This window comes from Phragmites australis, chromosome 11, assembly GCF_958298935.1.
Source record: "Phragmites australis chromosome 11, lpPhrAust1.1, whole genome shotgun sequence".
In the NCBI taxonomy this organism is placed as follows: Eukaryota; Viridiplantae; Streptophyta; class Magnoliopsida; order Poales; family Poaceae; genus Phragmites; species Phragmites australis.
In genome coordinates, this window is record NC_084931.1 from 27029706 (window position 1) to 27042042 (window position 12337).

The window sequence follows — 12337 nt, forward strand, 5'->3', positions numbered from 1 at the left end:
GTGGACGATGAAGACGAGGAGCCACCCTCCAATCATCACAGCTCCCTCACCGAAGGAATGGAAGGACCTAGTTCCCCAGATCCAGGGAGGAAGGGTTAGGGTGGACGCCGAGGCCACAGCGGCACTCAGCAGGGTCTGGTGGTCATCAACGATAGAAGGGCTGGCCCTTGCTGCACTCGTCGGTGGGGCTGCTCTGTGCTTACTGAGTTCTATGGTCGATGAAACTATACAAGTGAGATTGATACCTCTTTTTTCAGCATACATAGCTGGAGCATATGATCAGCTTCATCAGCCCATTTAATTCGTGTACAGCTAGTATCGTGTTGACCGATACCATTTAGTCCTGTTGTGCACCTGATTTGAACCGTTCCCTGTATGCTTGATTGAATGATCTGGCAGGTCATGCACAACAATATATGACACGACACTTCCTTTCATTGATCACGGTCGTTTTCGTGTTGACTATTTGCAGTTGCAGCGCCCAATAGACCGCGAAGGGCGTTCCATCGCACTCGCGCAGGCCATGCGGACGGTCAACCCCAAGGAGCGCTTGGAAACCCACCAAACTGCTGTGCCACCGAGTGCCTGTGCGGTGGTTTGGCTGTGCTTCACTGCAAACCGGTGCGTGCAAAATTCATCTACTGTTCCTCGCGTGAGCTGTGAGCACGCAGCAGCATAGCACGCCGGCATGTCGGTACTATGTTTTGGCACGCATTTTCCGTTATCTCCGAAAATTATACTAGAGTATACAGATATATAAATTATCAGAATCATTTATTTGTATTACAATTCGTGTTAGAGAAGTATATAAAAAAATTATAAAGTATACGAGAATTAACAAATGGTTTAATATCCTGTAAAAAACAAGCGATTGAGATAAATCGTGGTACACTGAAAGCTCCCATCCCGGAGACCCTACCCACACCGGCCTTAACCCTGAAGCAAACGCAGCCCAGTCCGTGAGGCAGCGAGAGCCATTCCACAGACCGAGTCGCGGGGGCAAACACGAGAACAGGGAGCCCCTGCCCGCCAAAATCCAGACGCGCGACGCGCGGCAACGCAAAGGCGGCCGCCGTTGTTATCAGCCGCCCGCGGTAAGAATTTTAGCGTTGGCTAAGCTTGATGCGGTAAGAATTTTAGCGTTGGCTAAGCTTGATGCGGTAAGAATTTTAGCGTTCTAGCACGTACCCGCAAGTACAGTAGCGGCCTCGCCGGTGTCCATCGCCTTTTAAATCCCGTCGACCTCGTCGCGCCGAGCTGTCATTCACGCGGTCACGCAACCGTCCCTTTTGCCCACGCAGCTACTGTAGCACGGCCGGCACGCAGCCATCCCATCAGTTCACACGCAGCAGCGCGGTGGACTCGACGCGGCGCAGGCATAAAAGGTGGGGAGGTCGATTCGACGGTCACCCTGGCAAAACTAACTAGACCTGGCTGGTTTGTTGCGAGTTAGGTGATCACCTCGCGCGATCTCCCGCGCTTTGTCGCGCGCGATCGAGCGCGGTGTGCAACCCTCCCTCCTAATCCTACAGCTCTGGTGCAGGGTGGTTGACGGCCGCTTACCCGAACCGGTGCCATGCGCGCGCGCTAGGTGGTCGAGGTCAAGCCAAACGCTGCCCACCTCCTCCACCTCCCTTATATCCTCGCGCATCCTTGCTCGATTTCTTGAATTTATCAGTCAATCCGCGTCTCGATCCGACTCACGAAAGCCGGGAGTTAGCTCAGGACCACCGATGGTGATGGTGCCGTCGTCGGCGTCGCCGCGCGCGCGGAGGTCCGTGGTGGCAGAGCTGGAGGGCGCGCTGCTGCGCGGCGCGGACACGTTCCCGTACTTCATGCTCTTGGCGTTCGAGGCGTCTGGGCTACCGCGGTTCGCGGCGCTGCTGGCGCTGTGGCCTCTGCTGCGGCTGCTGGAGCTGCTGCCTGGCCGCCGGGGGGACCAGCTCGCGCTGCGCGTCGCGGCGTTCGTGGCCACGGCGGGGGTGCCGCGCGCCGAGGTGGAGGCAGTGTCCCGCGCCGTGCTGCCCAAGTTCATGGCCGACGATGTCGACGCGGCGGCGTGGGAGGCGTTCGGGAGCTGCGAGGGGAGGCGCGTCGTGGTGACGCGGATGCCCCGGGTGATGGTGGAGCGGTTCGCCAGGGAGCACCTCGGCGCGCACGAGGTGGTAGGCTGCGAGCTGGAGTACAGCCGGCTCAGGCGGTCCACGGGGGTCATCAGGGGCAGCGGACAGGAAGCCGTCGACGACCGCGTCCGCGCACTGTTCGCCGACGGCAACCGGCCGGACCTCGGGCTGGGACGGTCAGAGATGGCACGGTCATCCTTTCCATTCTGTAAGGTGCGGCACCAATAATTGCCCATGCCAGTAGCCTCAAGTGTCGTGACAGAATAATTTTGGGATACGTTTCGTATTTAGCATATCTTCTTCTTTTTTTGAAAATTTTATTTAGCGTATCCATCATAGCATGCAAGTTGCAATACAGGAAAAGAAAATACAAGGCATGACGCTAAAACTTAGTTTAACAATTCAGTAGTACAACTAGTAAATTGATGATTAAGCAGTCAAACTTTCATCTGAACACGCATGCTACGTTCATGCATGCAGGAGCAGCTCCAGCCGCCGTTCACCGCGGGCGACGTGACGGGGCAACCCAGCGCACCGCCGTTCCGGCCGGTCATCTTCCACGACGGCCGCCTCGTGTGCCGTCCCACGCCGTTCATGTCCCTCGTCATCCTCCTCTGGCTTCCCCTCGGCGTGCTGGTCGCCTTCGTCCGCATCGCCGTCGGCCTCATGGTCCCCATCTGGACCATCCCGCACATCGCGCCGATCTTCGGCGGCGCCGTCATCATGCACGGCCGCGCGCCTCCCCCCGTCGGCGCCAGCGACGCTGGAGACGGCTCGCCCTCGGGCGTCCTCTTCGTCTGCACGCACCGCACTCTCATGGACCCCGTGGTCCTCGCGACCGTGCTCGGCCGCGGCGTGGCCGCTGTGACGTACTCCATCTCTCGCCTCTCGGAGATCCTCTCGCCGATCCCGACGGTGCGGCTGACCCGTGACCGGGACGTGGACGCGACGCGCATACGCGCGGAGCTGGCCCGAGGCGACGTGGCCGTGTGCCCCGAGGGCACCACGTGTCGGGAGCCCTTCCTGCTCCGCTTCTCCGCGCTCTTCGCCGAGCTCAGCGACCGCATCGTGCCCGTGGCGATGAACTACCGCGTTGGGCTCTTCCACCCGACGACAGCGAGGGGGTGGAAGGCCATGGACCCCATCTTCTTCTTCATGAACCCGAGGCCCGTCTACGAGGTGACGTTCCTCAACCAGCTCCCTGCCGAGGCGACGTGCGCGGCGGGCGAGAGCCCCGTCGACGTCGCCAACTACGTGCAGCGGATGCTCGCCGCCACGCTCGGGTTCGAGTGCACCAGCCTCACGCGCAAGGACAAGTACAGGGTGCTCGCCGGCAACGACGGCATCGTCAACGCCAAGCCGGCGACGGCAACGCAGCTGGCGTGGCAGCGCCGCGTCAAGGAGGTCCTCGGGTTCCTGCTCCACTAATCACTACTCACCGGACGCAGAGGCGCCACGTAGCTCTCTGGTCAAGTACTTCGCTCACACATTTGATTGTACTTGTACGTAATTACGTGAAGAATGTAGTAAAATACAGTTATTAGCAGTTTTATATTCAACTCAACCCATGGTGATTTTGTTTACCTTTTTTTACACGAAGTACTATATTATTCTTTTCATTTTACTTTAATTTGTAAATGTTTTTGGCTATTCTTTTTTAGTACCAGAGACAAGAACCCCAGTCCATCTGCATTGCAACAGGACAAGAGTAGCGTTTACAGCACAAGTTTCAACAACCGATACATTTTCATCGAGCACTCCAAGAAGATATTAAAACGAAAAAAATACAGAATACAAAAACTAAAATGAACCGACGCGCAGCTTAGAGCGCGCCCATTTCTCATCCGCATCACCGTCATTCTTCTTGAGAACCTCCCATTGGACATTGCTCGAAGCCTCGAACAGGGCTTCAGGTTCGATTCACCCAGGTACCAGCCTCCAGGTCTCTGCTCCCCTTCGATCTGGACTGCAGCACTCAACGCAACCCTATTGATGTCACTGCTCCATCTCCCATGCCGTACCTAGCAGCTCTCACCTCTTCCTCAAACTGAACACTCGCCCCCATCTCAGAGCCTTGAGCATCCAGGTATATCCGAGCAAGGTTTCAGCATCAGATTTCTCAGCTTCCTACCGATCTAACCATTGATTCTCTCCAACCTTTCCATCACTTCTTCCAACCGATCTAACCATTGATTGTACAACTCTAACTGACTTGTTGGACATAGCAGACTCCAATTCTGCATCATGGGGATCACATCCTGCCATAAGGACGATACATTCCCCCTACAATCCAATTTTTTTTTTGGCGATTTTTACCGAGTGTAAGTGAATATCAGAAGTTGCTCCCTCGTCAGCTCTCTTTTCACGATTCTCTGCTGGTAGTTGGGCGGCCATTCGCAGTTTGCTATTCTCAATTTCTTGCTCTTCTTATCTAGATAGTTTTAGCACGGTCATTAGCAGCTATTAGGTGAGCTGATCCTTCCTGCTCTGACGAATCACGAATGTTAATCGCACACACGTTAGCAGTATAAACAGTTCGGTCGTCTGCTCGACACCCAACTGTACGAACATACACTTGAACGTACGCAAACCAAATGGCGACTGACGTTACATGACAGTACTCCTACAAAATTTCAGCTGAGAAAATTGGCGTTCATTAACTCAAGGCTATGCTCTGTCGCGCCTACAGTTAAGATCTTAGCGACTATGGAAAATGTCTGCAACCAGTGCTCCAGATTTGGCACTGTCAGACCCCGGTCCATTGATTATGTCCTCTCTCTTCTTCTTATTTTGTCTTTTGCCTGTGGCTGTACTTTTTTGACTCATGTTGTACGGTAGTTGTTTGAGCTCCTAACCGGTGTTATAGCTGGTTAGGTGGCTGCTTGCTATTTGTTAAGCTTTCTTTCTAGTTCAATGGATGAAAAAAAAAATGAATGGCAGAGCTCCCGTCATATAGATTTTAAAAAGAATGTTATATGCCCATTTAGGTTTACATTTGTACCACGGAAACAACAACACCCAACGAAGCGGCGCGGCATGAAAACTTAGAAGCTGACTTATTCCGAAGGAACAACTCGTAAGATCAGTTAATATATTTCAGACCACAATTCAAAAAGCTCAACTCAAACCTTGCGAAACAGAGATTTTTTTGGATAAAATAAACTTTATTAATTCTAATTGTCATAACAAAGAGGCTTTATTAAGTCAAACCTTGCGGAACTGAGATAGAGACGCTTAAACTTTTATGACTAGTAAGATCATCTTAGCTCCTCTGAAAAGGTCCGGTCCACTACTCTAGAACTTCGTCCAGCATTTGTCGACTGACTCTCACCATATAACCATACAGCGACCTGACATTACGGAACTGCTAGTGACCTCGCGTGATCCAGCTGAATTCGAGGACGCGACGTGCACCTGTCATTTGTCAACTCGAACCCCGCTTACTGATCGGTGACACAGCAATGTTTCTCGCGACGTTATCTTTTGACATAGACGCAGCAACGGAATCGCGCGCGGCTGTAGAATGGGAAAGTGCAGTGGCCGAACGGTTCAAGCCGATCGAGTCCTGCCCGGCGCTTGGCCTCACACGGTTACATGCTTGCAGTGCACGGGGAACTGTGCAGCTCATGGTCTTCCTCGGACGAGCGTGTGCGCCTATGAACCGCACCTGCTGCTGCACGCGTAACGCAACCGACCCCTCTGCTGTAGCTAAGCTCCGGTGCCGGTCGGCGATGCAGCCTCGGTTGCTGCCGCCCGTTGCGAAGCGCTCGAAGGCACCGGCGGTGAGCGCAGGACAGCCAGGCGGGCGGCCAACACATACGGCGCATGGCCTCCGCGGGCCTGGCGGCGTGTGACTACGCACGTCGCAACGTGCGCCGGCTCGGGATCGGAGCGGGAGGCGTGTCCGTCGCTGCACCGCTGGCCTTGATCAGATTAGGCTTGGAGTCGCGATCGCGTCTTCCGTTCTGGAGTTCTCGACGGCATTGCACGTCTTGAAGCGGAAGGCGCGGGATCCATCGGCCAATGGGACCAAACGGTCAGCTAGCCCCGTGGCCCGTCCGTCTCTGCCTACGCTCCCACGTCGACAGGAACCTTTGCTGAGCGCTGGCTTACTGCGAAGGCAATTACTGCGTCATCCCCATCACGTGAGAAGAGCCAATGTCTTGTGTTGCTGTTGTAATTTGTGGCTTTTATCAATGAAAAATTCAGGTGGACGCTCTCCCCCTGTGACCATAAAAAAAAGTTCTGAAAAAAGAATTTAGAAAAATCGTGGTGTCAAGAATGGGATTCGAACCCATGCCCTTTCGGACCAGTACCTGAAACTGGCGCCTTAGACCAACTCGGCCATCTTGACTTGTTGCTATGACAATCGGACATAATTCAATTATCTCGTAAGTATGCACCATGTTACAAGTTGACAAATTTCACCGGAAAGCAAATCATTCGTGTTAGCCCTTAACCCAGACCGCACACGCGCAACATGGACACCTCTGTTCTTTCCTTAATCAAAGCAACGTATGCCATCTAATTTTTCCCTCACGCAAAGTCAGCACAAACGAAGCAATCTCCCTCTACTGACATCCTACGCCACAGATTGTTTACGCCTTCAGTCACAGCACACAAACTCATGAAGAACCAAGCATTTGCACGCAAAAGGTCTTAAAAAAAAACACCCACACGCTAAAATACCACGCCAATCTCCACGTTAATAGCATCAACCATTTGCCTATTCATCAATGGCGTGTTTGGTTCTTGGACGATATTCCGTAGAGCTACATTGTATATATAAATTGAGATAAAGTATGTTAAACGGAGTTATATTTGTTAAAAAAAATATTTAGTTAGCTGTATATGTTAGGATATGGTAAGCTGAATTTCTGTTTAGTTTATCAAATTTGAAGTTGTATGAGTAGGTGTAAGAGTCGATATTATGATTAGTTGCTAGTATAAAATTGATTTTATGATACTGATAAATATGTCTGTTTGTATGAATAAATAATATATACTTATATCAGTTGAACCAAATTAAAACAGTAAATATAAATTACTAAACACCTTTCATTCTAAAATTATACGTATCATCAACCCCGACCGATAAATTCAAGCAACAAACACACTTAACGTGCTCACTCTGCATGCTTTGCTCGCTGGCTTGCTGCCTCTTCCTTCGCCTCCACAGCTCCACCGGCCGAGTCGTTGCTCATTCCCGCGGAATAGGCTCCACAGCGGCCTCCCTGTCTTAAACGGGCGCCGCGTTCACGCCCGACCCGTTTCCCCCGCACGCGGACTACTCGATGCGCTGCCCCCGCCTCCGCCGGCCGGAAGAACCCTAGCCCTAGGGCCTCGCCGTCCCGATGGGAGGGCGGCTGGGGCACCTCACCCTGCCGATCTTCTCGGTGCTCGCGGCGATCGGGTACGTCTACTACACCACGGTGTTCGTGGCCGTGTCGCGGTGGCTGGGGCTGTCCACGGCAGCCGGGGTCGCCAACGCCGCCGCGTTCACGGCCCTCGCAGCCGCCTGCGTCGCCACCTACGCCGCCGCCGTGCGCCGGGACCCCGGGCGCGTGCCGCCGGACTTCGTGCCCGACGTCGAGGACGCCAAGAGCAGCGTCCACGAGATCAAGCGCAAGGTGCGTTGCGTTGCCCTCGTGCTCGCGTGCGCTCCCTCCCCCGCTTGTGTTGGGCGGGCAGGCCTCGGTAGTTGGATGCTAGCTGTTGTGGAGGAGTTCTGGATCTGCGGGGTGGGAGGTTGTTCTGTTGCTGCAAAATCTGCCACTCGTTGGAAATTTGGGAGCTTTGATTTGGATGGCGTACATGTCTGTAGGACAAATACGGTTCAGAGGCAGTTTGATTCGTAAATTTGGGTTATTTTGGTGGAAATTGTTCTGTTCTTGCGTTTTTCAGCTCAAAGTTGGGACCCTGAGAGGAGGACCAGTGGTACAAGTAGATAATTTAGATTCGAGTGTTGACCCTAGCACCTTCCACCGAGTGAGTGGATCTAGTCTGAATTTAAGATTTTCAGAGGTTAATTTTGAGTTCTTGACGATTTAAGATCATTAGTAAATGCTATATTGCGTGTTCCAATTTTTTCTTTGAAATAAACTAAAATGATTCTGAATTCAGAAGCTACCACTGCTATTTTTTTAGTGGGGATAAAACCTCTTAGGTACCCTCCAAAGTATCTAGTTCATTGGCCTTTGTTGCCTTCCATTTCTTCAACTTTGATGTGATAGAATAGAGATAAACACATAATACACTACTTCTCTCAGAAGATTGCTCATTTGTGTCTTCAGTAATTTCAAAGTAAACACTCGCTGCAGTGTGCTACTAGCTTGTGAAAAAGAGGTAGGGAGTAATCTGAGATGGGAAGGTTGCATTATCTTTCCAATAAGTGGGAAAAATCTTGGACCAGTCTGCCACGTTACTTTAGGAGTATACTTTCTTGCATAGCTGACAAAAATAGCTTCTCATTAGCCTGTTATTACAACATATTGTATATGTGCTTCTTTTGCAGGGTGGTGACTTGAGATATTGCCAGAAATGTTGCCACTATAAACCTCCACGGGCACACCATTGTCGTGTTTGCAAGAGATGTGTTCTAAAAATGGTGCTGCTAGTAGTTATTCTGTGATGTCATTCTTCTATCTGCTCTCCAGTTTTACATTTTCACCAACTTCATATTTGCAGGACCATCACTGTATTTGGATTAATAACTGTGTTGGACACGAGAACTACAAGATTTTCTTGGTCTTTGTATTGTATGCTGTAGTTGCAAGCTTCTACTCTTTGGTAGTTTAGCTTCTCCGCTTTACTTTAGCTGCTACTTTTTCCTGGGGTATAACGTTAAAAAATTTCATGTTTATCTCAGATTTTGATTATAGGGAGTGTCGTGCACAGTGTTCCTAAAGATGAACAGTCAGGCAGCTATTCTTCTCGAACATCGATTGTGAGTACTCTAAGAAAGTCTTTTGAAGTCACTAGCATGTTGCATGTTAATCTGAACCATTGTCAGGAATTCCATTTAAATAAGAATTTTGAAGAAGTTATCAAATGGGCAGATTATCTGTGGGGTCATTCTTTGTCCATTAGCTTTGGCGTTGGCAGTACTCTTGGGTTGGCATGTTTACCTCATATTACAGAATAAAACTACAATTGAGGTTTGTGACATAATATTTCTCTTAAAGTTGGCCAGCACTATTGTTTGAAGAAGTTTTGACAATCTTTTTTATTAATGTTTACAGTACCATGAAGGAGTCAGAGCAATGTGGTTGGCAGAAAAGGGTGGAGATCTCTATCATCATCCATATGACCTTGGTGTCTATGAGAATCTTATTTCAGTAAGAACTATTTACACTGCTATTCTGTGTTTCCTGAGCACATAAATGTTCCACGTATCCAAATATAAATGCAAAATGAGAAGAATAAAATATTTGACTATGAGAGATAATGTCAAAGACAATCTCTGTATCTTTTATCTGAAGACATCAACACTTTGGAACTGTCCTTTTCCTAGCAATAACCTGGATGTTCAACCCATCTGTCCAGGAGAATGAAATAAGAAGGAAGCAGAACATGAGAAATGAAGTTTATCAATGTTTAACATGTTATGCACTTATGCTGCTAGTATTCGTTTCATATGTCTGTAGCTCTATAACGTTTTTTTTTGTGTGTATTTATAATTATGTACTCCTTTTTTTCTGTTTTAGACTTGTGCGCACTTATGAAGAAGGGGAAGAAAAAAAAAAGCAAAAGATGACCATACGCCCCTATTAAACTTATGTCTCGTTCTACCTCATTACATTTGTACATCTGTTTGTCCCCTAATTCCTAAACCACCCATTGCTACCAACGAACAAAGAGGTTGAGTCTTGTAATTTTAGTAAATGATAAATAGAATAAGGGCACTTCAGGAAAGCATTTGCATGTCTCTTCAAATCTTGTAGCATCAAATAAAAATTGAACACTTTTCAGCCCCTAAAACATCAAATAAAATTGGAGGTAGTTTATTTATGTTACCTTAGTTGCTTTCTTACCCACGGGTGGTCTCACTTGTTATTAAGGTTCCAATGTTTCCTGGTTGTTGTACACAGGTTCTCGGGCCTAACATATTCTTCTGGCTCTGCCCAGTATTGAACACTGTAGGCAACGGCCTTCGGTTCCGTACATCATATGATATTCCAATATCTACACCACCAATGTGATTACACAAGATAACAGTACATTCACAATAGGTAGTTGCTAATTTGTGAAAGGATCTCTGGCTTCCCATTCAACTGCCAGAATGTGCTTGTTCTGAACCATGTTGGATTGGGGCAGGTCAGGTCTTGAAACTCTGCAAGATACGGGTTACAGGAGATGGTTACCACAACCCAGGAGTATTTCCTCCTGGGATGTATCCTGAGCTAGGACATGAAATGTTAGCTTAGTCGTTTCTTTCATACTACACATACTCAGATGAGAAAATTCACTCTTGCCTCGCTCGTAATCTGGAGTAGGCTGTGTTTAGACACAACATTGAACTGAGGCAGATTTTGTTGTAAATTTTATGTTAATACTGTGTTCAAAAGCCATGTAATGTCGCAAAAGGTCATGAAAGCAATTTTCCAAGATTAGTTGTGTACATTTGGTCAGAATTAAAGGTGCCATTTGATGTACTTTCATGTGCTTGAGCTCTGTATCATCGGGCCTAGCAAACCCCATCTCTTACATTCAAGCCTTGGTCACTATCAATTTCACATGACTGTAGTGCTTCAGGAAACTCCAATAAAATTCAACATGTTTGATACTTCAATAAAAAAACCAAGAACATTCATGTAACATCTGGTTTTCAGATTTTATAACTTTTTTTAATTTTTTTAAAATTAGTGAGTAGCTTCACTAGTAGAATAGGTTTAAAACCTATTTTAATAAAGGTTATTATTTTGTATGTATTGCATGTTTAGTTTAGGTAGGAGTCAGGTAAATGTATTAGAGTTTTTTTTCTTTTTTTTCTCATGGGTGTTTTTTGAGTGAAAAAAGTTTTAAAAATATTTTATAAAACTCAACAGTGAATAAGTTAAGGACTTTAATAGTTGAAATTTAAATTTTTTAATTCATCATCTATTCAATCCTTCATCATACCTGATCTTTCTCTAGTTTAATTTAAATCTTATCTAAATCCTTGTATCTATCAGTTTTTGCATCTACTTATGCTAATCCTATTTCATCGACAAGAAAATAGCAGACAAAAGTATAATAGACTAGCAAAGTATAACATTGTTACGGGTATTCTCAGATCATAAAATATATCTTACAAAATGACAGAACAGGCTGGATCATCAGTTTGAGGGACTCTCTCCACTATCATCATTAGGCAAACTAAGCCTTAAAGACTCGATAAATGCTGGAACTACCGGCTAGATGCTATCGACTAGTTTTGCGGCTTCCTCGTTAGTACAATTGAACCCGACTGTCACCAATGAGGTATCAAGCGTGAGGTTATAGCTCTTGAGAATACCTAGCAATGTGGCAGTACTTGCAGAGGTTGCTTGTGACATAAGGTCAAGGGTATGCTCTTTCAGCTCTTGAAGGGCCAGAACAGCAGCATCCCTTTCAGCCATCATTGCCTTCTTTTCAGCTCGAGCAGTGTTTGCTTGATTCCTGAGTCTCTCCAGAAACTTTACATCGGTGTTAATATTCTTCATTGTGTCAACAAGAAGCTTTTCCTTGCTGTTGCAGGATGACTCAAGGCCTAAAAAAGGTAAACCGAACAATAATTCTTTGCTAGTCACCTAATAATCAAATCACGTACTTGTGATCAAGAACAGACTTACGTTCAATTTTCTCCCTGTTGGCTTCGAGCTTTTGTGGTGGTTGGCCTCGGCGGCATCTACCTGAGCGCTTGTAGCCTGGAGAAGAGTTTTTATCACCGCCCACGGATCATCAGTTGGAATTGGTATTGAAGTTTCACTTCCCCTAAGCTCCGGGTCTTCTTCGAGCGCGCTCGAGGCAGGATCTCTGATTGGAGTCGAGGCAAGTCAACCGGAGAAGGCAGCCCCAAATGACTGGTCGAGGCGCTGGCAGCCTTGGTCTGCGTCTCAGTCGATAGTCTGCAATCGACATAATAAGAGAAGAGAAAAAAGAAAGGATTGCTAATTGTCCAGTCGAGATCAAAATCCAAGACAAACCTCTTTGAAATCAAAAAATGTGAAACGATGTTTGGCTTTTGCCTTTTT

At 48.0% G+C, this 12337-nt stretch overlaps 2 protein-coding genes and 1 non-coding gene across 7 annotated transcripts; 2 read left to right on the forward strand and 1 right to left on the reverse strand.

Annotated features, from left to right (window-relative positions):
- Window positions 1-1384: 1384 nt before the first annotated feature.
- Window positions 1385-3682, forward strand: LOC133885256 (glycerol-3-phosphate acyltransferase 5-like). Its single transcript, XM_062324942.1, has 2 exons — window positions 1385-2336; window positions 2604-3682. Exons 1-2 carry the CDS (start codon window positions 1734-1736, stop codon window positions 3549-3551), a joined length of 1551 nt encoding a protein of 516 aa, XP_062180926.1. The 5' UTR covers window positions 1385-1733; the 3' UTR covers window positions 3552-3682.
- A 2714-nt stretch (window positions 3683-6396) lies between these two features.
- Window positions 6397-6477, reverse strand: TRNAL-CAG (transfer RNA leucine (anticodon CAG)). Its single transcript has one exon. It is a non-coding gene; the product is annotated as a tRNA-Leu (tRNA).
- A 797-nt stretch (window positions 6478-7274) lies between these two features.
- Window positions 7275-10743, forward strand: LOC133884822 (probable protein S-acyltransferase 16). 5 transcript variants are annotated; one of them, XR_009903176.1, is made up of 8 exons: window positions 7275-7753; window positions 8638-8730; window positions 8811-8912; window positions 8992-9069; window positions 9182-9280; window positions 9365-9460; window positions 10251-10354; window positions 10440-10743. XR_009903176.1 is itself a non-coding variant. In XM_062324385.1 (8 exons), the coding sequence occupies exons 1-7, from the start codon at window positions 7478-7480 to the stop codon at window positions 10322-10324; spliced, it is 855 nt and encodes a 284-aa protein (XP_062180369.1). In that variant the 5' UTR covers window positions 7278-7477; the 3' UTR covers window positions 10325-10354; window positions 10440-10743. The 5 variants fall into 5 exon arrangements, 4 of the variants coding, with proteins under 4 accessions (XP_062180373.1, XP_062180370.1, XP_062180371.1 ...); XM_062324385.1 differs by having other exon boundaries at window positions 7278-7753; window positions 10214-10354; XM_062324389.1 differs by having other exon boundaries at window positions 10251-10743.
- The last annotated feature ends 1594 nt before the right edge of the window (window positions 10744-12337 follow it).

What these genes read in the sequence shown, in the direction of transcription:
- LOC133885256 (XM_062324942.1), top strand. Translation starts at nt 1,734, where the DNA reads ATGGTGATGGTGCCGTCGTCGGCGTCGCCGCGCGCGCGGAGGTCCGTG. An exon ending in CATCCTTTCCATTCTGTAAG is followed by an intron (nt 2,337 to 2,603) that starts GTGCGGCACCAA and finishes TCATGCATGCAG; the next exon opens with GAGCAGCTCCAGCCGCCGTT.
- LOC133884822 (XM_062324385.1), top strand. Translation starts at nt 7,478, where the DNA reads ATGGGAGGGCGGCTGGGGCACCTCACCCTGCCGATCTTCTCGGTGCTC. An exon ending in AGAGATGTGTTCTAAAAATG is followed by an intron (nt 8,731 to 8,810) that starts GTGCTGCTAGTA and finishes TCATATTTGCAG; the next exon opens with GACCATCACTGTATTTGGAT. An exon ending in TTGCAAGCTTCTACTCTTTG is followed by an intron (nt 8,913 to 8,991) that starts GTAGTTTAGCTT and finishes TGTTTATCTCAG; the next exon opens with ATTTTGATTATAGGGAGTGT.